The sequence below is a fragment of the Macrotis lagotis genome, chromosome 2, assembly GCF_037893015.1.
Source record: "Macrotis lagotis isolate mMagLag1 chromosome 2, bilby.v1.9.chrom.fasta, whole genome shotgun sequence".
NCBI classification, from domain to species: Eukaryota; Metazoa; Chordata; class Mammalia; order Peramelemorphia; family Peramelidae; genus Macrotis; species Macrotis lagotis.
Window position 1 is genome coordinate 337395189 of NC_133659.1, and position 23850 is coordinate 337419038.

Below are 23850 nucleotides of genomic sequence, written 5' to 3' on the forward strand. Positions count from 1 at the left end.
CTCTGCTCCCTGGGCCCCCCGCCTTGCATTGCTCTTGTGGGTGCGGGTGGGGGGCCTCCAGGTGACCCTGCCCCCCTGCTCCTTCTTTGGGCACGCCGGGGTCGGGGGGGCCAGTGGGGGAGACACTTCCCACCCCAATGCTTAATTAGAGGGGGGTCCTCAGTTTACCCATCTGGAAAGCCGGGGGAGGGCAGCCCCCCCCCCCCCCGGGCCTGAGCCAGGCTGGGGGCGGGGGCGGGCTGGGTGGGCGCCCGGAGGGCCGCGGGCGCTGAGGCCGCATTCGGACCCGGGCCCGGGGTCCCGGCACTGACCAGGCACCTACTGTGTGCACGCTCGGCTCCGGGCCGGGAGCTCCGGGCAGGCGCTGCCACGGTCGGAGCCCTCCAGGACCAGGCGGGCGCCAGAGCGGGCCGGTCCGCCCGCGCGCCGGGCTGCCAGCTCCGGGTCCCCGGCCCGCCAAACGCCCGGCCCCGCCCCGCGCCGCCTCTGATTGGAGGCGGGCCGCCCTCCGCCCCGCCCGCGGCCAGGGGCCCACTTCTGATTGGGTGAGGCGTCTCCGCGTGACTCGCCACGCTTCCCGAATCTACACCCGATTGGGCAGGGAGTCTCCTCCCGGCCGCTTACGGCCCCGTCCCCGCCTCCCCGCCTCGGGCGAGCGACGTGGATTGGCTGAGGAAGTTTTCCCGGGTCCCGCCCATCGGCGAAGTTGCGGGCAGCCGATTGGTGGGCGGCCGAGGGGGCGGGAGTCCGACAGAAGAAGCGGGCGAGCAAGATGGCGGCGGCGGTGGCGTTGGACCCGAGCTGAGGTGACGCCCCGAGACCCCCCCCACCCCCCGAGCCCGGGCGCCCGCGAGCCCCGGGGGCCGCGATCCCGGAGGCCCGGGGCCGGCGCGCGTGCCCGCCCGCGGCCCCCCGGCCTTCGGCCGCCCCCCTCCCGGCGCGGGGCTCCATATGTCTCGGGGCTCCGCGCGCCGCCACCTGTCAGGCTCCGCGCGCCGCCCCCGGCGTGCAAGCACAGCGCCTCGGCCCGGCCCCGCGGCCCCCCGGAAGGCGCAGCCGCGCCCCTGCGCGCGGGGAGCCCCGGGGCCGGGGGCGAGGGCGGCGCTGACCGAGGGCGCCCCGCGTGGGCTGCCCCCCGCGATCAGGGACGCCCCCCACGCGCTCGCGTTGTCCCCCCGCCTGTGCGCGCCGCCCCCCGTCCGGCCCCGGCGGCCCTCCGGCGCCTCCGACGGTGCCGCCTTTGCGAGGTGGGGGGGGGCTGCGGCCACGCGCGACCCGGGGGAGCCGAGCTGGGCTCGGCCGCGGGGGGCGAGGGGGCGCAGGGGGCGGGGCCGAGGGTGGCCTCTGCGGTGCCCCTTGGGGGCACGGGCCCCCGGGCAGTGCCCGAAGTCAGAAGCAGCCTCCAGCAAGTGTGGCCCTGGAGCCGGGCTGTGAGGTGCCAAGGGCGCCCAGCAGTCAGAACCGCTATTTTGTGAAGACTCCCCAAAAGTCTGAGGGTGGGCCGCATGCCAAGTGCAGGAAGGCCATTTGTGTGTGGGGCACGGTGAGGGCGGGCATGGGTGCAGCACCAGGAGGAGGAGGAGGAGCAAAGACATCTCTCTGACGCTTGTGGCTTTACAAGATGGTTTCATCCTAACAGGAGCAGCGTAGAAAGAACACCAGTGGAGCTGGTGTCAGGACACCTCTACCTGGTGACCGGCGTCCACTCTACCTGGTGACGGGCGTCCACTCTACCTGGTGACGGCCGTCCACTCTACCTGGTGACGGCCGTCCGCTCTACCTGGTGACCGGCGTCCGCTCTACCTGGTGACGGGCGTCCGCTCTACCTGGTGACGGGCGTCCGCTCTACCTGGTGACGGGCGTCCGCTCTGCCTGGTGACGGGCGTCCGCTCTGCCTGGTGACGGGCGTCCGCTCTGCCTGGTGACGGGCGTCCGCTCTGCCTGGTGACGGGCCGTCCGCTCTACCTGGTGACGGCCGTCCGCTCTACCTGGTGACGGCCGTCCGCTCTACCTGGTGACGGGCGTCCGCTCTACCTGGTGACGGGCCGTCCGCTCTACCTGGTGACCGGCCGTCCGCTCTACCTGGTGACGGGCGTCCGCTCTACCTGGTGACGGGCGTCCGCTCTACCTGGTGACGGGCGTCCGCTCTACCTGGTGACCGTCCACGGCGTCTTGAGAGAGGGAGCCTTGGAGTTTGGACGCTTGATTGGAGCCTTCTGCCCCAGCGGAGATGATGTCATCGCCCTGACTGAGCCAGCGCTACACCTGTGAGCTCACCTTGCCCTCCGCTCTTCCCACCAGCCGCTGTGCCCCCCTCTGGGCCAATGCCTCCTACAACTTCACCTTTCCACTGAATTCTGGCTGCCTACCGGACGTTCTTTCTGGGAGCTGCCACCCTGGACATTTCAGTGGGTCTTTTATCTCCTCATTATGGGCACTCTGATTGCCAATTTGCCCCCCCCATGTGGACTTTTGTTAGTAGAAATGTGTTTCTGTTGGTCCTCTTGTTTTTGGGTCCTGGGTTTCTCTGATAATCTTTTATGCTTCTCTTGTGTAGTAATTTACCATTGATAACATAGATTGTAAGAGAAGGGAACACTGTGGGAGCCCATGGGCATTACATTATGGTATATGCCTAATAAAGTGCCCAGGTGCCCTTCAATTAATTCCCTTAGCCCAGATGTACTAAAGATCTGTTAGTGAAAGATTGTGGAGATTGATGGAAAGGCCAATGGGCATATTTTTTTTAAAGAGAAGTGAACAGAGTCATCCAACTATAGTCTGTCCTGTGGGCTGACTGGCAAAATTCTAGAATCTATGATTAAAACGTTGTTAGTCAGCATTGAGAAAAGAGTAGTGGTCTCCAAGAGGACATCAGCATAACTTGATGGAATTGTGATCAGGCCAGGAAACCTCCTTTCCTTTGACAGAGCTGCAGATATTGGAGGTACTGTGGCTGCACATTCAAGAAAGATAATAGATTTTGCTAAATGCTCTTATGTGGTCAAGCTGGAAGTTGCAGTAGGCTCAATTAAATAAATTGAGAATCAACTAAATATCAGCTTGGAGGCAGATCTCTAAAGATTTCCTGGGAATCCATCTGTTCTTGACTTCATGCTGTTTAACCCTTATAGAGTTTTAATTTCATCTTTAACTTATGAGGAGGATTTAGAACATCACAGGTCAGTCCAAGTCAGGAGGGAAGCCAAACCACCTTTTCAGAAGGTCACATGCAAGATCTAAAAAGATCTTGATATTCTGGAACAGTAACTGCTCAAATAGGGTGAACTATATATTGGGGGTGAGTGGAAAGTCTTACACATGTGGTTTCCAAAAGGCAGCTTCACCAATAAAAGACTGGGTCCTAGAACCAGGTAATGTGAAAAAGGTCCCTATTAATAGGATGCAAACTTAATGAGTCATCTGAGACAAGACAACGAGAATCAACAGCCATCTAGGATCTAGCACAGGGGAGACAGGTGATGTTCTAGCTGTTCTGACTCTTGGTCAGACCACATTTGGAGTCTTGAGTCACTTCTAGAACCCACAGCTTAGAAAAGATGTAGATAAATAAGAGAGTATCTAGAGGAGGAACAAATAGGAGAACCAAGTGCTTAGCCTAGGACCTGTCACATAGTGAAGTGCTTCATCAATGCGCCTATCAGCCTGGTTAGACAAAGGGACCCTGGACACAGTGACTTAAGGACTGGGAAGACTGTCATGTGGAGGAGGGATTGAACTCATTTAGTGGAGCCCCAGGGGACAGCAGTGGCAGAGGCAAATTTCAGATTGAGAGAAGTCTCATGGAGTACGGGATGGGATGGACTTCCTTGTGAAATGATAGGTTTTCCCTCACTGGAGTGACCCTTGGTCAGGCATATTGTAGAGCACATTCATTATGGGTGAGATTTTCTCCAACCTCGAGATACCATTAAGACTGAATTCAGGGGCGGCTAGGTGGCATAGTGGATAAAGTACTGGCCCTGGAGTCAGGAGTACTTGGTTTCAAATCCGGTCTCAGACACTTAATAGCTAGCTGTGTGGCCTTGGGCAAGCCACTTAACTCCATTTGCCTTGCAAAAACCTAAAAAAAAAAAAAGACTGAATTCAGCACCAGGATTAGAGCTAGAAAGGACCTTAGAAGTTATCTTCTCTCCTCAGAGGTTCTCCCTCACCCATTCCCCTCATTTGACCCTAGAGTTAGGCATCTTTCCTGGGCTCTTCCTCCTGCAGTCATTTCCCTGATCCCTCTTGTAGAAGGTCATCACAGAGTGCTTTGTGACATCTGTTACCTAGGAACATCTGCCCTACAGGGTTTGTGAGGTCATTGCTTTGCCAACCTTAAAGCACCATGACAGTGAAGGCATGATCATTGTTTCTCTTTAGAACTGTGGTTGATGTCTTCATTTTTCCTGCATTGTCTCATCTACCAGACTTGAGGGCAAGCTCCCTTGTGGGCCCTGACTGGGTTTCATACTTCAAGAGTCAGCTTAGATGCTTGAGAAGTATTTCTTGATTGGTGTATATTGCTACCTGAGATCAGGGGTTGGTGTGTTTTCAGGATCAGGATTGAGGATAAGGAAAGGGCTCCCTCTTGTGCAGAATGTGATCGAGAGAGGATTGGTGAGGGAACTGCCAATGATGTGAAACCCATTCAGCCTGAGAAGCTGGAAGAGACCTCAGACATCCAGTCTTAATGGTAAAAACCCGTTTCTCAAGGTAGAGAAACCAATATCTTGTCTGTCTCTGATATTCACCGGCAGAGAAGAAATGGTCATTGGGATGGAAATGAGGGGAATTGTGAGAGGAGGTGATTATTCCATCCTGAAATTTGTGTTTCAGAAGAAGAAATCAATTTTGAGAAAGAATATTTCAAAACATTTAGAGAAAAGTTGGATAGGATTGATTCGTCCCAGGAACTGAGATCTAGGGAAAGTGAGCCCGGGAGGGGTTGGAAGCGCTTAAATGAAACATAAAGATACAAAAAGACTTCTTGGGAGGAAAAGTAAATTACTTGAAACCAAGCAAAAATTAAGAGATGCTTAGAAAAGATGGAGGTGAGGTTAGGTAATGTAGGCTAAATCAAGAAGTGTGGTGTGGTCCTTGAGGAGTTAGGAAGGTTAATAGAAAAGGAATTTGAATTGGTGATAACAGAACAAAGAGTGAGAAGACCGTTGCCTCATATTGATGGAGTAGCAGGCAACAGAGAAAAGACAGAGCTCATTTTTATCTTTGTTTTCTGTGCCAAGGAGAATGAGTTTGGGGTTGGGCAATACAGAAGAGAGTAGAGCTGTAAAGAGTTAGTGAAAACTCCTGATGAGTTGAAGTCATTTGGCCTATACAGAGGAAATGTGTACACTAGAGAATGAGAAGAACTGGAAGATGTGATCCCAGTTGGTGACTGTTAAAAGATTATGCAGAATAGAGTTGGAGGAGAGCTTTTGTCAGGATTTTCCAAAAAGAGAAGTCTTCAAACCTTCTTCCTTGGAAAATTTTAGAATTTATTATTAAAGGGATGGTTAGTGAACATTTTGAAAAGGAAACAGTGCTCACAAAGATCCAGTCTGACATCTGTAAGACTAGACATGCCAGACTAATCTTATGTTTTTTTTAGGTTTACCTCAGATGGTTATTCCTATTCGTTCATTCATTCTTTTACTTGCTAGCTCATTTATTACTTATTTTCCATATTAGCTAACCATATTGAAAAAGAAAAAAACAATAAAACCAATACAAATAGAGTAAAAAATTTGTGCTTTGTTCTGAACTCTACATTAGTTCTCTCTCTGGAAATGGATAGCATTTTTCATCATGGGTCCTTTGAAATTGTTTTGAGTCATTGTCTTGATTAGAGTAGCTAAGTTTTTCACAATTGATCATCCTTGCAATATTCCTGTTATTGCATATAATGTTCTTCTGGTTCTGTTCCCTTCACTTTGTATGAGTTCATATAAGTCTTCCCAAGTTTTTCTGAAACCATTCTGCTCATCATTTTTTATATAGCATGATGGTATTCCGTTAAAATCAGATGACATAACTTGTTTAGTCACTCTTTAATTTATAGACATCCTCACAATTTCAAATTCTTTGCCATCACAAAAAGAACTGCTATAAATGTTTTTGTTTAAATAAGTTTTTCCCTTTTTTTTGTGATCTCTTTGGGATATAGACCTAGTAGTAGTATTGCAGGTTTAAATTCCTTTGGCCTGAGTTCCAAATTATTCTCCAGAATTATTATTATTTTTTTTTTTTGCAAGGCAAACGGGGTTAAGTGGCTTGCCCAAGGCCACACAGCTAGGTCATTATTAAGTTTCTGAGACCGGATTTGAACCCAGGTACTCCTGACTCAAAGGCCAGTGCTTTATCTACTACGCCACCTAGCTGTCCCTTATTCTCCAGAAGTATTGAATCATGCCACAAACTCCAACAGTAATTAGGAGGTCCACATCTCCTCCAAAAAATCTGATAGGTGTGAGGTGATATCTTAGAGTTGTTTTAATTTATATTTCTCTCAGTAGTGATTTTAGAACATTTTTTTTTGTGACTATATAGTTTTGATTTTTTATGAAAGCTATCTTCATATCTTTTGACTTTTGTCATCTGGGGAATGGCAACTTAATTTTTATAAATTTGACTCAGTTCTTTATAAATTTGAGTAAGATTAGGGCCTTGATTAGAGAACCTTGCTATAAGACAATAACCCTCAGTTTTGTTTTATTTTTAATTTTGGCAGCATTAATTTTATTTATAAAAGTTTAATTTTATGTAATCAAAATTTTCCATTTTACATCCTGAGATGTTCATTACCTCTTGTTTGATCATAAACTTTATTCAGAAATTTGACAGGTGAACTCATATTCTCCTAATTTACTTACAGTATTACTCCTTAGGTCTAAATCATGTATCCATTTTGTCCATATCTTTGCATTTCATGGGAGGTATTGCTCTGCCAAACTACTCTGCAATTTCTTTGATTTTGTGATTTTTTTGGTCCCAAGAGTTTGGATCCTGGAATTTATCAGACACTAGTTGACTGTGGTCATTTACTATTGTGTCTTGTTTACCTGATCTGTTCCACTGACCCACTACTCTGTTTCTTAGCTGGTACCACATTGTTTTGATGAGCACTGCTTTGCAATCCAATTTGAGTTAGACTTCCCTTTTTTTCTCCTTAATTCTCTTGATATTCTTGACCTTTTATTCTTTCAAATGAATTTTGTTATATTTTTTCCCTTAGCTCTATAAAGTAATTTTTTGGCAGTTTGATTGGCATGGCATTGAATAAGTAAATTAACTTAGGTAGAATTATCATTTTGATGATATTGGTAGAGGTTAAGTGCCTTGCTCAGGGCCACACAATTAAGCAGTGTCTGAAGCAGGAGTTGAACTCGGATCATTCTAACTGCAAAACAAGTGTTTTCTCCACTGTGCCATGTCATTGCTTTCTCTTCCCGGAGCTTGAAGCCAGGTCTGCTGAAGCAGAGCCAGTGCTCTCTCCAGTCTACCTGGAACCCTGGCAAGAGGGAGTGGGATGGGGGCAGGCTGAGGGTCAGACTCCTTGGGGGAGCGCCAACAGACATGAAGGATTGATGAGCAATCTCATGTGAGGCGAGAGACTTCCGAGGAGGATTCTAGTTGTGACTCCTACCTGCTCTAGAATCCCCTCTGGGGCATCCATGATTAAAAAAAACCCCATGCTATGTGAGCTAGGAAGGGCCAGTTCTTGGGAGCCATCTGGCATAGTCCTGTTCCTTAATGCCCCATTCAGTAAGGGTGCTTGGTGGTAGGTCAAGAATGTTAGCTTTGAGCTCTCAGCTGGACTTCTCTTTGCTTGTTTTCAGTTGCCAGGAGGATGAGGCATTCTTTGGAGAATTCCATCCTCTCCGAGGACCCTGTCAGGATGACGGCCCCCATGATGCCACAGCAGCCCCTCTCGGAGTGGCTGGCTGCCTTCTCTGCTCCAGGGCCAGAGGCTGGGCAGCAGTCTGGTCATCACCCAGCTTCCTTTTATCCAGAAGGACACCTCGAGTATATCGATTCCACTGCTGTTGCAGACTCTCTCCTGGAGCTGGCTCGATCGGTAACTTTGCCTCTTCCTCATCTAGGAGCAGCCCAGGGCATTTCCTTGGAGGCTCATCAGCCCTCATTAGCCAGGCAGCTCCAGCCATGTCAGGAGGTCACCTTGGGGCAGCTGCATGTGGCTGTCTGGCCTTCTCCAGAGAAGCATAGCCAGCCGGAAAGTGAGCCTGGTTCCCTTGAGCTTTCTCAACCTCTGAAGAGAAGAAAGCTGGACTTGCCTGGTGACAACCCTTCTCCACTGAGGTTGCCTTTGCCCCAGAGTCCACTCCCTCTTGGGCAGACTTCACTGCAGCTCCCTGGTACACCCCTACTCCCAGAGCTATTGACAGTGGACAGCAGTCAGCTCTATGACCCTGGACTCGAACCTGCCTCAGCCATGGGCCAGCTGCTCAGTGTGGATTCTTGGTCTACTTTGCCCACGCTTGGTATCAGCCCAGAGGCCTGCACCATTCCTTTCACTCCCACTTCTCCAGCTCTTTGTGAGGGGCTTCACATGAGAGCATTGCCTGGGGATGGGTTTTTGCTGAGCCTTGAGGGAGGCAGTGAGAACCTGCAGGACACGTCTGGGTCCAGGAAGAGCATTCAGGATCCATCTTCCCTGGTTTCCTCTAGCTTCCCAGAGGACTTTGTAGATGCCAGTGTTTCCATGCCCATCCTGGATCAAGTGGGAGAAAGGACCTGCCCCTCAGCTCAGTACTGGACTCCAGAGCAAATGCTAGTAAGTGTTTTAAGGTATTGTATTCAGGGCTCTTGGGCAGGACTTCATGGGTCAGAGCTGGGATCTTGCCCATAGGACCACTGTGCTCTGGGCCACCTGGGGTCAGGTTTAGAGGGAGTGGAGTCAACTTGGTGTTTCAGGCAGCTTTCTTCTTGGGGTTTCCCTTGGTGGGGACAGTGACCTTTTGGAGAGTTCTTACAGCAGGCATAATAGAAAGTTTGCATTCAGCTTTCATTAGCAGAAGATGGATTTCCCCCTTCCTCAGAGCCCCTTAGTCAGTGAAGACTGGGACACTGAGTCATTGGGATATTGTGAAGAAGATCTCTCAGCAGGTGCTTAGAACTGAGGGAGAGTTGAGGCACAGATGGGCATCATCCTTCCCTGCTCTTGAGGCTTTTCTTCTGGAAGCTTTTGGTGGAAGGTGAAGGAGGTCTGGGAGGAAGAAAAGAGACAAGAGTGGAGGAGTGAGCAAGAGAAGAGTGGAAAAGGAAAGGAAGAGAAGGGAGGTGGAAGAGAGGAAGAGAATGATGAGAAGGGAGGAAGGGGGGAGAAGTAAGAAAAGAAGGGGAAGGGAGAGAAAGGGAAGATGAGAGAGAAGGTGGGAGGAAGGGGCAAGAAGTGGGCAGGTTTGTGCTGCTTTCTCTATGATGGATGATGTGTCCCTGGGACATGTCTGCTCTGCTCTGCTCTGTGTTCTCTGTCTAATCCAAGCTGCTACCTGCTACCTCCTGATTCTGCCAAAAGGATGGGCAGGCAGCAGGCCCGACAGGAAGCGGGGGGGAGGGGCTGACCTCTTGGTCACTGCCTTTCCCTGCCCAGGTCTGTTGTCAGATTTTCTCCACCTGCTGTTCAGTCCTGTTACAGTAGTGAGACCCAGTGCCCTCAGTTGGGGCTCACTCCTGCAAGGGCAAGGCAGGGCTCTCTGATGGCATATGTGGTGAGGGATGCCTTGCCCTGCCTGAGCTGGGTGGCCCCCGCCTCCATCTTTGCTGTTCTCACAGGGCCAGTTAGTTTGAGGGATCCCATTGAACTAGGCCAGGACTTGACCTTCCTTCCTTAGCCCCAGGGCTAAAAATGTTAAAAATGGGGTAGAGGAGCCTGGGCAGAGATAGAAGTGAGGCCTGAAAGCCTGTTTTCATTTTCCCCCTGAAGCCTCTGGGATCTCTTGCCCCACCCCCCCCTTCCAGTGAGAAGCAGATGGTTGTACCTAGCCAGGCCTTTTCCTTAGCCTTTTCTTATTGGGGAATGCACCCCCAAAGGGATTGTATTCAGGCTCCTCTGTGATGAAGAGGTCCTGCAGAAAAAGGAGGCTATCCTGGGGCTTGGAGGATGGCACAGATGAGGGGAGCTAGTGCTCCTGAGGGGTTCCCAGGTCCAGGGAAGGCATTGATAATGAACAGAAAGGAATTCTGAGTCACAGTAGTGCTGGGATGGCTTTCCAGAGTTGAGGGTGAACTTGCCTACATCTGAAATCAATCTTTTTAGTTAGTAGTATTATTAAGTGTCTGAGTCCGGGTTTGAACTCACGTCCTTCTGACTCCAGGGCCAGTGCTCTATCTACAACCTTCATCTTTATAAGATTCTGATTTCTAAAATTTTTTCCCTCCCTCACCTTTTCTCTACCCAAGACAAGCAATCTGATACAGGTTATGCATGAATAATCATGTTAAACCTATTTCTAAGGGACAGCTAGGTGGCGCAGTGGATAGAGCACTGGCCCTGGAATCAGGAGTACCTGAGTTCAAATCCGGCCTCAGACGTTTAATAATTACCTAGTTGTACCCCATTGCCTTGCAAAAAAAAACAAAACAAAAACCCTATTTCTATATTATTGGTTGTGTTATGAAAGAAGAATCAAAATGAGAGGGGGAAAAACAAACAAAAAACAAATTAAAAAGAAAAAATTTTATGCTTGGATCTGCATTAAGACTCCATAGCTCTTTCTCTGGAGGTGAAATGGCACTCAGTTTCCATTACAAGTTTTTTTTTTTTATTTTTTTTTTTTAGGTTTTTGCAAGGCAAATGGGGTTAAGTGGCTTGCCCAAGGCCACATGGCTAGTTAATTATTAAATGTCTGAGACTGGATTTGAACCCAGGTACTCCTGACTCCAAGGCCCGTGCTTTATCCACTATGCCACCTAGCCACCCCCATTACAAGTCTTTTAGCTATGTCTTTGATCACAGTCTTGCTGAGAAGAGCTAGATTGATCATCGTACAATGTTGATATTAATAATGTTCTTGGTTCTGCTCACTTCCCCCAGCATCGATTCATGTAAGACTTGCCAGATGTTTCTGAAATCTTGATTGCTCGTCATTTCTTATGGAATCTAGTATTCCATTACATTCATATACCATACTGTTTTCAGCCATTCCCCAATTAATGGACATTCCCTCTGTTTCCAATTCTTTACCACCACAAAAAGAGAGCTGCTGTGAATATTCTTGTACATGTGAGTCCTTTTGCCTTTTTTATGGTCTCTTTGATTTACAGACTTAGTAGTGGTATTGCTGGCTCAAAGAACAACCCTTTTCTTTTTAAAAAAATATATCATAAATGGGAATGTTAAAACCTACTCCAGATAACCAGACAAGAAACTGTTGAACAGAGGAGCAAAATTTGGGTCAGAAATCCCCTGCAAATCACAAATCACAGCACTGAATGAGGAGATAGACTCATTCTTGTTCTTGGTCCCCTAGTTCCACACAGGGATTTCATATTCCAAGACACAAATGCCCTGCTCCATTGTTGGATTTCTAGATTATTTTCATTATCCTGTTGTGATATTTTGGAATGATGTCTGGGATGGTGGCAGAATAGGATCTATTGCCTAATTTCCCTGACCCACACTTGTAGGAAGCTACAGCACCACCAACAGTGTATAAGTGCCAACACTGGGTCTTGATAACTTGGTGCAACTTTTGCTATTCTAATGGGTGTGTAAGATGGGATGTTGTTTATCTCATTTGCCATTCCTAGGTTATTATGGTTTGTGAGCATCTTTTCTTATGGTTCTTAAGAATTGATTGTTTCTGCAAATATGCCTGTGTAAATGATGTGCTAAAACATGTCCTTTGATTGCTGCTTAGAGATTATATGATATTGAGAATGTGCATTTGTCTTTTATAGATTCTAAATGACAGACCTTTGGTAAAGTGATATATATTTTCCTCAGTCTTTCTCTTAATTTTGGGGAGATTGTTTCTTGTCATGTGAGCATCTGAAATCTTTCGTCTTTGTATAATTCAATCTGTGAATATTGCTTTCAGTAATTTTGTCTGTTTGATAAAAAGGTTCTTCTCTTTTGCAGAGAATTCTATTTAAAAAAAAAAAAAAACCAAAACAAAAAACACTGCCCCAGGTAACTGATTTTGGTGGGCTGCCAAGGCCCAAGACTTGAGTTTTGGTTTGACTAGTCAATTTTCTGTATTTTTTACATTCTGTTTCCCAGTGTTTTTTAAGTTTGTGTTTTCCCAATGCTAACCGTGTGTGTGTGTGTGTGTGTGTGTGTGTGTGTATGTACACACATACATCCATATTATATGTGATTACATGTGCCTTTCTAAGTTGGGCTCCTCTTCTGGGTTCTCTGTTCTCATTGCTTCAGTTCAACCAACTTTATGTCTCATGCCGTCTCTGTCCATCTCTATCTCCTCTCTTTGCCTGTCTTTTTCCCTCTCTCGGTCTCTCCTGCTTGTGTCTCTTGTCCACTTTCTGTCCCCTTTTCCCCCAGGACCACCTATTTATTTATTTATTTTTTTGATTTTTCGAGGCAATGGGGTTAAGTTGCTTGCCCAAGGCCACACGGCTAGGCAATTATTAAGTGTCTGAGGTCGGATTTGAACCCAGGTGCTCCTGACTCCAAGGCCGGTGCTCTATTCACTGCGCCACCTAGCTGCCCCTGGCCCATGTTTTTCTTCTGGTCTATTTTGAATTTGAGATATGCACCAAGCCCCTCTTGCCTGGCGTTCTTTTTTTCTTCTTGCTGCTCTTCTCTAATTTGCAGAACCAGTACATACATGAAACAGTAAAATATCCCCAAATCCTTCACTTTTGACACCATTTTTTTTTTTGCAAGGCAATGGAGTTAAGTGGCTTGCCCAAGGCCACACAGCTAGGTAATTATTAAAAGTCTGAGGATGGATTTGAACCCAGGTCCTCCTGACTCCAGGGCCAGTGCTCTATCCACTGCACCACCTAGCCGCCCCCTTCACTTTTAATAAGATGAATGAATGAACATGCAAAAGATAAGCAAAGCAAATATGTTTGTCCTGGGTGGCCCCTCACAGGGCTGATGGAGTTTGCAATACTGACTTTCCCCCACTTTCTTAAATGAAAAACAAAATTATAGAAGTGTCTCAAGTGCTCTATCAAGGGACCAGATATGAGGCCTTTGCTGGCTGCTGCCGCCTCCACCCTCATTAAAATGGAAGAGCTTGGAGGGCATATCTGTACCCTCAGCATTGTGTTGGGAGGCAGCGCATATCTATGTGAGTACCCTACAGTTATGTCCATGGTAGCTCTATGGAAGGGAGGGTTTGAGCGCAGTGGGGACCTCTTCTTTTGGGTCTCTTGCTACAATGAGCTGGTGATAGAATACATGGAAGGTGACCCATGAGGTTGACAATTTTTTTCTTGGTAGCCCAGGCTAAGTTGTACAGTGGAAGGAACAATGGACCTAGGACTTGAGAAAGTGTTTGTGTCCCAGGCTGACCATGCTATCTCCATGAATCCCTGTTTCATGGGATTATTCTGAGAGGAAAGTGCTTTGTAAATCTTTAGGGGCCCCCTTTAAGAAGTGGAAGCTGGTGGTAGTAGTAATAGTAGTAGTAGTAGTAGTAGTAGTAGTAGTAGTAGTTGTGGTAGTTGTGGTAGTAGTAGTTGTAGTGTCTCATTTTTTAAATGATGGAAGGAATTAAGTTGTTAATGATATATTGTTGTGCCTTGGCCTGATCTGAGGACCATCCTTGTGATAACTGGGAAAGGACTCCTTCCTCAGTCTATCCCCAACAGCCTGGGGTCTCTGGGACCCCTTTAGGGTTGTGGGTATACTTATAATGGCCTGCTGCTGTGGGCAGCTTGGGAGGATCAGTGTAAGGTGTAAGATGGTTCTGGAAATGGGAAAGCTTGCAGCAGTTTGTGGCTAGATGATGAATGGCATCAACTCTGCAGATGAACTGGAATTCATGGTGGTCCTTTTTTTGCTGGGGGGGGCAGTTGGTTTCTCTGCTTGTCACTCTTTAAAAATTGCCATCTTGGTTGGAATGTTTTCCTTTAACCTGTGAACTGACTCCCCCCTCTCCACCAAACTGAAGCCCAGGCACTCATCCCAAAAAGGCTGGTAAGGTGGGCCATCACTGGGGGTTTTCCTATGTGAACGCTTTCTGTGTGTATGTGTTTCCAACACAGCCCCCAGCAGAGCTGACTTGTCTCCCTGAGGCAAGCTCCCTGCTTGAGACCGATTGCACCACTCCATCGACTCTCCAGCCCCTAGAAGGAGCTTCTTTCTGGAAGACCTGGGCCCAGTGGAAGAATGAAAGGATCCTGAAGAAGGCGGAGAACGAACCTCAGGGAGTGGCAAGTAGGGACACTTCTTTGGCTCTTGGGTTCCACCAATAGGTGATTGTGTCTTCTCCTTTGGAGTAAGAGAAGATGAGTTCCCCTGTTGAATCAGTTAACTGATTTATTAGGTGCCTACTGTGGACCATGCACTGTTGGAAGCCCTTGTGGTTTCTTGGTCAGTCTGACCCAAGGTCTCCTGAGGGGATAGGACCTGGGGGCCTGGTGTTGGCATTGAGTTTTATCCATTTTCAGTAGGAAGAGGCAAAAGCTGCCAAGTGGAGTGAGGCTCAGGTAGCAAAGTTGGTGTTGACTTAAGTCAGCGAGAAAGACTTCAGACTAATGGAATGGTGTTCTTTGATATTCTAGGAAGAAAACCCACCCTTTTTCAGGAAGATGTTCTCTCGGTGCCGATCGCAGAGTTGAACCAAGGCCTCTGCCTGATGACCCAGGAGGCCAGGAGGCCAGATGGCTCCAGCTATGAGGCAGATGTACTCTATTATTTCTTTCTCTGTATTCAGAAGGTAAGGCGGTATGCCCTGGAGGGAGAGGGCCCCTTGAGGGATGGCCAGTGGAGGGTCTTCTATAGGGAACTTGAAAGGGAGAGCTCAGAATGGGCAGGTCTAGGGAGCAGAGGCTGTCAAGCCAGGCCCCAATCCATAAACACCAAGGGGCCAGAGAAGGGGCTCCATTTCTATGAGGACATTGTTATTGTCTACATTAGTGAGGATGAAATGTGGCCAAGGATATGGGGGGCAGACTCTACAGTTCCAGAGGTGGGGTAAGGGAATTCATAGGTTGTTGAGGCTGGGCATTGTTTGGTGGATGAGGTCATGTCTCCACGCTGAAGGTCACAAGGGTCATGAGCCCATTTGGATTCTGGGGAAAGAGGGTGGTTCTTCCCCAAATCATCCATCATCATGTAATTCCTGGTGTGATTGTTTGTCCTCAACGTTACAGGTAGGATCTGTGATTTTGGTGCCCTCCCCAATACAGAGCTCCATTCTGCTCATCCTGATGGAGCAGGGTGGGTCAGAAATGTATTGGGACCCCTGCAGGCATTCCTGTCCCATGCCCAGAGTGCTCTGCCTCTATTTAACCAATTGTGTTGGAGTGACTGGACTAGGCTAGACTCTTCTTTTTGTTGTCATATAAAGAACATTGAATGGTCAGGAGTGGGAACGTGGGCCTTCCATTAGGCTCCTCCAGCCCTTGGCCAAGAGAACTGTTTCCAGCAGTGAATGAGACACGAGTATGGGTGGGTAGGAGAATCATGATGAAAACAGGGTGGCTGGATGTGGAATTAGCCAAGAGATTCATGGGTCATCCTAGAGAAGGGTGGAGAATGGTGTGGCAGAAATGCTTGTCCCTGTGATTGGGGAGAGGTCATCGAGCCAGGGATATCCAGGGCAAGGACACTAGGTAACTCATTCAAAGGGAAAGTGCCTGTCTTCTTGGTCTTTGGAACAAATTGACTCACTGAAGGTTGTTATTAAAGGCCCAGCGATTTCTGCTAATTAAAGGACTTGCTGTGATTGTGCGCTTTTTAAAAAAATCTTTATCTTTTTGTTGTTAAACTTAAGCTAACAAAAACATTCAGCAAAAGTACAAAATAAGAGGCAAAGTCTAAGCCCACGTCCTGTCCAAGAAAGCAGAACCAGCCATAGCAAAGAGAGTGATGCTTTGATTGCAGTTCCCCATCCAAGCCTGGGTCCTGGTCAGGGTCCATCCAGAATTCTGTGTCTTGAGTAGGCATCAAGTGCAAGGGGCTGGAGAGTAACTAGAGCAGGGTGACTGCCTTTGGAACTTTGACATTTGAGGACACACATGAGGCTGGGAGTGACCTGCCAGACCAGGAAGGGATTGGTCTCCAAGGTGGCAGAGCCTGAGATGCAAAAGAAGCCAATGTCCCAATTGGGTACCCTGGAGTGGAATCAAAGAGGCTGGGCTGCCCTGACTGCCGGACTCTCTAGGAGTGAGATATTCGCTTCAGGTGGAGACTGGAAGACTGCTTGTTGGGTGTTGAACAGAGCACCCTGCCTTTTCACTGGCTGCACTCCATGCTGGGGTCTTTCTTTTTCCAACTACATGTAACAGTAGTTTTACAATCTTTTTATTTTTTCTCCCTTCCTCCCTCCCTGACAGAAAGCAGTGTAATCTAGGCTCTATCTATAACCATGCTAAGCATAAATCCATATTAATCAAAAACAAATTTTTTAAATTAAAAAATGATATTCCCATGTATTCTAATATACCTGGTTCCCCTTGCAGTAATCCCTTATAGCAAAGGAGAGCAAGGAAAAAAAAGCAGTTCATTTTCTCACTTGTTCCATCTGCACCATCTCCCAATCATCCTTCAAACTCGGTCCCCCACCCACCAGAGGTCTCTGGTGACCTCTGCTCTCCTTCATAGCACGTTTAACAACAATCGGATTGACAACATCTTCATGGACCTTTACTACCTGAAGCCAGTAGCTTGACCACATCCCCGTTTTCTGGACATCTTGCATCCACTGCCCACAAAGGTGGTTTGGGAGCTGTCCCTTCTCTCATTCTGATTTTACAACATCCAGTTGAGATGGGTTGGTCACCATGACCTTCTTGGGATCTAAGGTTGCGATTGTAGCCATTGTATTTGCCCAATTCTGCTGACTTCTCTTTGCACTGGGGTATGTGTATACACATCTTTTCTGTGGCCATAATGTCTCATGGCCCAGTGGTCTTCAACCATAAATGGATTTGCTGTTCTTCCCTGGTCACCCTCCCCAGGGTGAGGTTCCTCTCATTCAGAATCATTTTGCTTTCCAGAATGGCCAATTCACATCCTCACCTATATGCATCACCCACAGTTCTTCCATAGCCCCCTAATGTTGGATAACTCTCCTCTTTGCCAATTTTATGTGTGAAGGGAAACCTTGAGAGTGATTTGGGTGTGAATATCTCCTCTTACTGGACATTTGGAGCACTTTTGGAGTATTCCAGTGAACAGAGCATTGGGCCTGTATCAGGAAGCCCTGAGTTTAAGTGTGGTCACGTACACTTAGAGATGAGTGACCCTGGACAATGTCACCTCATCTCCGCCTCTGTTTTGTCCTCTGGGAGTACAGAATTATAAAATACCTAGGACAGGACCTGGTATATAGGAGGGCCACGTCACTGTTGGGGAGTGTGTTAGCCATTCTTTCATATAGTTAGTTGTTGATCCATCTGTTTACGTCCTTGGATCTTTGGGGAGCCTTCTAGATTAGTCTTGGTTCCTTCTATATCGAACCTTGTTAGGTAGTTGATGAAAAAACTGAAAGACTTTGACTGTTGTCTTTTGTGAAAGCCTCCTTGCTCATGGCTGTTGTTCTTCTCCATGGTTCGTTCTGTTGGGACTGGGTGACTCATAGGTGGGGTGGGCCTAAGTTCTAGAAGGCTTGGGCTGCCATACCCCACCATTTTGGGGAGTCTGCCTGTGCCTTGAGGATGGTCTGTAGGCCCCAACTCCTCAGATGGAGCAGCCTGGCATTGATGAAGCCTCTCCTGTCTCCTGTAATGGGCTGGATGCTCTCTTAGTTGTGCCTAAGCATTGGGTGTGTTTGGGTCACAAGGAGTATCTGGCCTGGCCCAGCTAATCTGTATGATTTTTTTTCCTCCTAGAGAATTTGGGATGATTCATAGGCTCATAGGACTGACCAGCATGGGCTTCTTAGGGAATGAATGTCTCTGGTTCTGAGTTGGTAGTTGTAAGACATGGGAATGCCTACTTGGACTCTCTCCTGGACAGCCTATTTAGCATCCTCCATGGTCCTCCAGCATGCAGGATTCTCCTGTCCACAAAGAGCTCAGCCTTGTTAGGATGATATCACATGCAGACACACACATGTGTACAGCCATTGCAGAATCACACCCATAATACACATACTCAAGCCCCTCCCCCTCCCCCACTCTCCCTGGTTAAATGGCATGACAGACAACAGGGAGTGTGATGTGACCCACATTGTTGTGTTTGGGGGGGGGGGGTGACCCTGCAGGGTCCTTGGTGGGTGGGTGACTGAGTTTGAAGGATGATTGGGAGATGGTACAGATGGAACGAGGGAGAAAATCACCTTGGCTTGCCAGAGGGACCTTTTCCTGGGAGTCGTGGTGGCAGCACTCTGGTGATGAGGTGGTTAGTTTCTTCCTGAAGCAAGTCCCTGGTGACCTCTGCTTTCCTTCATAGCACATGTTTGACAACAATCGGATTGACAACATCTTCACGGACCTTTACTACCTGAAGTTTTTGGAAAGGCTTCACCAAGTGATGAAAGGATGGTGTCCTCGAGTCAGCCCCTTGGGTAGGTGTCTGTGGTGGGTTCCAGGGGAGGGATGGGCCGCACTACCACCACCCTCTCATTGGCTGGTCTCTCTTGCAGGGCATGTGCTTTCCAGCTGCATCATGGAGCAGATGCTGTGGGACTGCCGCCAGCTGGGGGCTCATTCACCAAGCACACTCCTCTTTACCCTCATGTACTTCAACACCAAGTAAGAGCCTGGCCTGGCCTCCCCTGGTCATTGGGGGGAGTGGGGCAGGTAGTCTTTTTCAAGGTGTCCTTTGGGGCTTTTATCATCTGGGGTAAAACCTTGTTAACTTGGCCATCTGCTCAGGCTGTGGGATGTTAGAGCTGGAAGGGACCCAAGATCACCAGCCCCTGGTTCTCAAACTTGAGTTTCCGTTTATGGGCGTGCTCGCTCGAACAAGGGTGCAGTCCTACTTTCAGGTTTTGAACTGCAGTAGAAATTGTTTCTTCATCACTGTTAAATCTCAATCCACACTATCCTCCTTCTAGTAAAATATGAAAAGTATTGTCATCCCTTCTGTGGCTATGGTGCCCTTGGTCCCTGTGGACCATCCTTGCAGAGTCAGTGGCCCTTGCAGGCCTCCTGTCAGGCCTGGCAGCCTGCATGGAAGAGGTCGGGGCTAGCTCTACTTTTCAGCTTTGTTTTCTCTGTGGCCCCTGAGGACATAGCCTGGTAGCCCCTGGCTAAGGGGGCATAAGACTTAGTCTTATGCCTCTGGCATTTGTCACCATGTGCTGAGCAGCTGTGCTGGGCAAGGGCTTGAGAGGGAGGTGGGGATGTGTGTGTGTATGAGTGTGTGCGCTCACGTGCACATCTGGCCTTGTGGCTCTCTGGGCCCCTTTGAGGAGAGAATGAACATCGGCAGCTGGAGCTGTGACCAGTAGAAGTAGATGCCAGAGCTCTGGGGTGGGGCAGGGAAATGTTCCCTGATGGCCTTGACTGGCTGCTTAGAGCCTAATGGTTCTTGTTTTGTGGAATTTTGTTTTATTCTAAACAACAAATAGCACAAAAGCAACACATTTCTATATACAAAGCAGCCCCCAGACAGGGAAAACTATGAATCTTTATTCTGTGTGGCTTACCTCAAATGTTTTTTTCTTTTGGGTTTTTTCTTTTTTTTTTTTTTTTTAAGATTTTCTGAGGCAATGGGGTTAAGTGGCTTGCCCAAGGCCACACAGCTAGGTAATTACTTAAGTGTCTGAGGCCGGATTTGAACTCAGGTCCTCCTGACTCCAAGGCTAGTACTCTATCTACTGCACCACCTAGCTGCCCTTCTCAAATGTTTTTTTTAATCAAATTTTGTTTTTTTAATGAACAAAAATTCAGTTCTCCCAAGTCAGTCTCCCCTCCCCACAAAGCCTTGTGTCAAACATGCACCTTCAAGTGAAACGAATCCCTGCTGTGACTTAAGTTCAGACGGCATATATCCTCTCCCATGGCCTGGGACTGGTGCCCCTCTGCCAGGGTTGTCTTTATTTTCAGAGATGCCACATCTCCAGAGTTCCTATCAAAGGCATTGTGCTTTTGGTGTTAACTTTTTTTGTTTTTTTTTAGTTTTTTTTTTTTTTGCAAGGCAAATGGGGTTAAGTGGCTTGCCCAAGGCCACACAACTAGGTAATTATTAAGTGTCTGAGACCACATTTGAACCCAGGTACTCCTGACTCCAAGGCTGGTGCTTTATCCACTACGCCACCTAGCCGCCCCTGGTGTTAATTTCTGAACTTCTTTCCCTCTCTTCTTGTGTCACTTAAGACATTTAAGACGTGTTTCAGTGGCTTTTCTATCCTCACCAAGGCAAATAAATCCAGCTGGTGCCCATGTCTGAACTTTGAACCTGCCATTTTTGGGGGGGGCAGGGTCCATGTTTGGCTGAAGGTAGATGTGGTTGGTTAGTGGCTGGGTCAGAGTTCTTAAGTCTTCGATCCCTAGTTTGTCTTTGTCCTGTCATCCTCCTTGTATATACTGTTCTCCTGGTTCTGTTTGCTTTGCTCAGCATCAGTTCCTCCAAGTCTTCTCAGCTTTCTCTAAAATCCTCCATTGGATTATTTTGTACTTTGTAATGAGAATCCATATAAAAACCTTCTCACCTCATCCTTTTTCGACCATCCTTGGCTAATAGGTACTCGCCCCTCTTTTTTCTAGTCCTTTGCTGCAGTAAAAACCCTTTTGTACCCAGTGACTTAGTTCTGGTGATGAACTTCAGCCCTTTGGACCCCGATAGGCAACAGCCTGTGGGCAGGCTCCTGCCTGAAGGATCATGAGCCCTCTATGGTCAGCCGGGGGGTGGTGGGGTGGAGTGTCCTTTTTCTATCAAAGAAAGCCTAGCATGAGCTCTGCCACTTTCATGAAATATGAATGTAGAAGTTAGAAGATGACTATGGGCTCAGTGATAACTGTCAACACCACCACTTCCATCCCACAGAAGGGGGGATATCTGACCCTGGATGCCCTGCTCCCAAGGAGGGGGAGCCTAGAGTGAGGACCCAAGGTCCCTTTCCAGTTCTTTCTGAGGTGCTGCCACTTTTCCCCTGTTTTCTTCCTTTTAAAGAAAGTTGAACATAATGTGTACATTTCTTTTGATGCACAGCTTCAGCACCAATTGCAAGGACTTATTAAGCTCCTTTTGTGTGTTCCAGGCAGGGCCATAGGATCGTTGTAGGTATATTCTCATGCTGCCAGGTGGGACAAGAGGAGGGTAGTATAAGGGAAGAGCAGCCCGTCTGTCCTGGGTGTCGGTGACTTCTCCTCCTCCCCTCCCCTGCAGATACTTCATCTTAAAGACAGTTGAACAACACTCACAGCTGGCCTTCTCCAAAGTGCTCAAGCAAACCCGCAAGAATGCCGGTGTGGGCAAAGACAAGAGCCCGACAGTGAGATTCCTTCGGCTCTATGGACAGATTCTGGGCGGCCTGAAAGGTTGGGTTAATGTGGTTGACTTCATCCTGAGGGGGTGCCCCACTTGTGGCCACACTACAATCAGTGCCAGTGGACTGGGCTGAAAGCCCTTGGGTGGGTGGGGAAACCACTGACAACTTTGCAATTTGAAGTTTAGGCAGTCAAGCTAACTTTGGAAGTTTTACTAACTCTGAATGTGCATGTGGGGAGGTGCCCTGGCTCGAAGCCCACCATTTTCTGTGAATTAGGTCTGGGCCTGCCTCTTGTCTGCAGCCAGATGAGCCGACCGAGCAGGTGCACCCTTATGGAACGTGAGCAGACAGGACATGCGGCCCTAGTGGGTGGCAGGTGGCCTGGCTGGTCACGCGCCCTAAACAGGCTTCTCACTAGCAACCATGCTCAGACATGGAGGAGCCATGCTTGTGTCTCCTATTTAACAGAAGCTTCTTATTGATGATTTCCCACATGAAGCCTATGTACACCATGGGATTTGAAGTCATTTGACCAGGAGTTGCCAGACTTTTGCCCGAAAGCCAGTTCTGACCAAGCTCGATCCAGGCTAACATGTGACATCACTCAGAGAATGGTTGTAGCAGGGGCAGGATTTGACCTCCCTTGGCCTCTTCATGGCTCCCCAGTGTGTACAGGCAGACTCTGGTTCTTGAGGCCCCTTCACCACCAGTGCCCTCTGAGGATGTCATCTCCTTCGAGACTTGGACTGACACTTTGGGGGTTCCCCTCTCCCTTTTTCCTAACAGAAGAGATGTATGGAGAGCAGTTGGAGAACCCTGAGAACCCTTTGCAGTGTCCCATCAAGCTCTATGACTTCTATCGCTTCAAATGGTGAGCTTCTGGAGGCTGGGCTCTGCTCTGGCAGAGGTGCCTCAGATGGGCAGGGGCAATAGGGGGAAGCGCGGGGAGGGGATGGGCCCTGTGTTCCCTGTGCTGCTGACATTCTCTCGTTTGTCTTGTAGCCCACAGAGTGCCAAAGGGCCTAGTGATGCCTTCTACTTGGTTCCGGAACTTGTGGTGGCCCCCAATAGCCCCATCTGGTACTCGGGCCAGCCAGTGGGCACGGAGCTGATGGAACAGATGCTCACCCGAATCCTCATGGTCCGGGAGGTTCAGGAAGCCCACGCAGCACCTCATGTGCTTTCCTCACAGTGAGAGGCGCCTGGGACGCACACATGCCCGCCCGCATTCCCGCCCTCCACTGGCTCAATCTGGAAAGGTCACTTGGAGATGCTTGGAGCGGCCTCTCCGCACCGACTGGGCAGGCCCTGAATGCCGCTCTCTTCCAGTGGTTCCATGGTGTGATTGATTTCATTTGCTTAACTGGATAAGAACCGTATTTTGGGATTTTGTTCTGGTTTCTTGTGGCACTGGTTGCACAGATGCTTGGGAATGAATGGGGTGAGCGTATGTGTTTGAGTCTGAATTGTGATGAGGGAGGTGGTCACAAAGGAAGCTTTGCTTTGGCCTTCCCTTGGAGGCTGGCTGGGCTCTGGGAATCCATGGTATCCTCCCTTGCAGCCTTCCACGTTGGCTCCCTGTCCCAGGTCTGGCTGGCAGTTGAGGGCAGTGGGCAGCAATGGCAATGCAGGGGCAGGGAATGAGCCATGGATGGGATTGGTGCCTACCTGAGTTTCTACAGGCCTTGACCCTGGTTGGGTGTGGCCAGGCTTTGGTTTACTAAGAGCTGAGAATGCTGTACAACCTTACCTCAGACAGGCTGCAGAAGGCTGGGCCTGGGGCTACCTGGGGCTGGGTGGCCTTCTCCCACTGGTCCAATCTGGCAGGGAGATTGACCTATTTTTTATAAATGCCTTTTTTGGGACAGAAATCCCTCTTTAGGGGTCTGGTAATGCCAGGCTCTGCTACTGCAATGGAACTCTGATTTGGAAATAAAGTTTTTCTTTTGATCAGTCAGCATTCATTAAGCACCTGCTGTATGCCAGGCATGTTCACTGGGGTCTTCAAGTACAAAGAATGACTGTCCCTTCTCTCAAGGACCTGAGGATCTGCTGGGGAGGTGGAATAAAGCCAAATGTTAGTTGTTTGGGAGGGGAGCACTGCCTAGCAGGGGGCATCAGGAAAGGCTGTGTCTGAGAGAAAAGGAAGGCTTGCATTCCAGGCGGTGTGGTGGGTGGCTGGGACAAAGGCCAGGCGAAAGGAGGCAAGACCTGAGGGTCCAGGGCAGAGCGGGAGCAATGTTCTCTGGAGCCAGGGCCAGACCATGAACTTGCAAAGATCTTTGGCCCTTGCGAGAGATGCCAA

The 23850-nt window shown here is 48.7% G+C and overlaps 1 protein-coding gene across 6 annotated transcripts; it reads left to right on the forward strand.

The window, feature by feature from the left end:
• Window positions 1-732: 732 nt before the first annotated feature.
• On the forward strand, window positions 733-23509 carry LOC141515539 (transcriptional regulator QRICH1-like). 6 transcript variants are annotated; one of them, XM_074227222.1, is made up of 9 exons: window positions 733-806; window positions 7842-8797; window positions 14191-14377; window positions 14725-14879; window positions 18560-18674; window positions 18753-18861; window positions 21443-21594; window positions 22332-22416; window positions 22548-23509. In XM_074227222.1, the coding sequence occupies exons 2-9, from the start codon at window positions 7853-7855 to the stop codon at window positions 22738-22740; spliced, it is 1941 nt and encodes a 646-aa protein (XP_074083323.1). In that variant the 5' UTR covers window positions 733-806; window positions 7842-7852; the 3' UTR covers window positions 22741-23509. The 6 variants fall into 6 exon arrangements, with proteins under 6 accessions (XP_074083323.1, XP_074083320.1, XP_074083322.1 ...); XM_074227219.1 differs by lacking the exon at window positions 733-806 and adding an exon at window positions 1987-2408; XM_074227221.1 differs by lacking the exon at window positions 733-806 and adding an exon at window positions 1987-2267.
• Window positions 23510-23850: the final 341 nt, after the last annotated feature.

Coding starts and splice junctions, on each gene's coding strand:
- LOC141515539 (XM_074227222.1), top strand. CDS start 7,853: ATGAGGCATTCTTTGGAGAATTCCATCCTCTCCGAGGACCCTGTCAGG. Junction 18,675..18,752: donor TCCTCGAGTCAGCCCCTTGG/GTAGGTGTCTGT, acceptor TCTCTCTTGCAG/GGCATGTGCTTTCCAGCTGC. Junction 18,862..21,442: donor CTCATGTACTTCAACACCAA/GTAAGAGCCTGG, acceptor CCTCCCCTGCAG/ATACTTCATCTTAAAGACAG.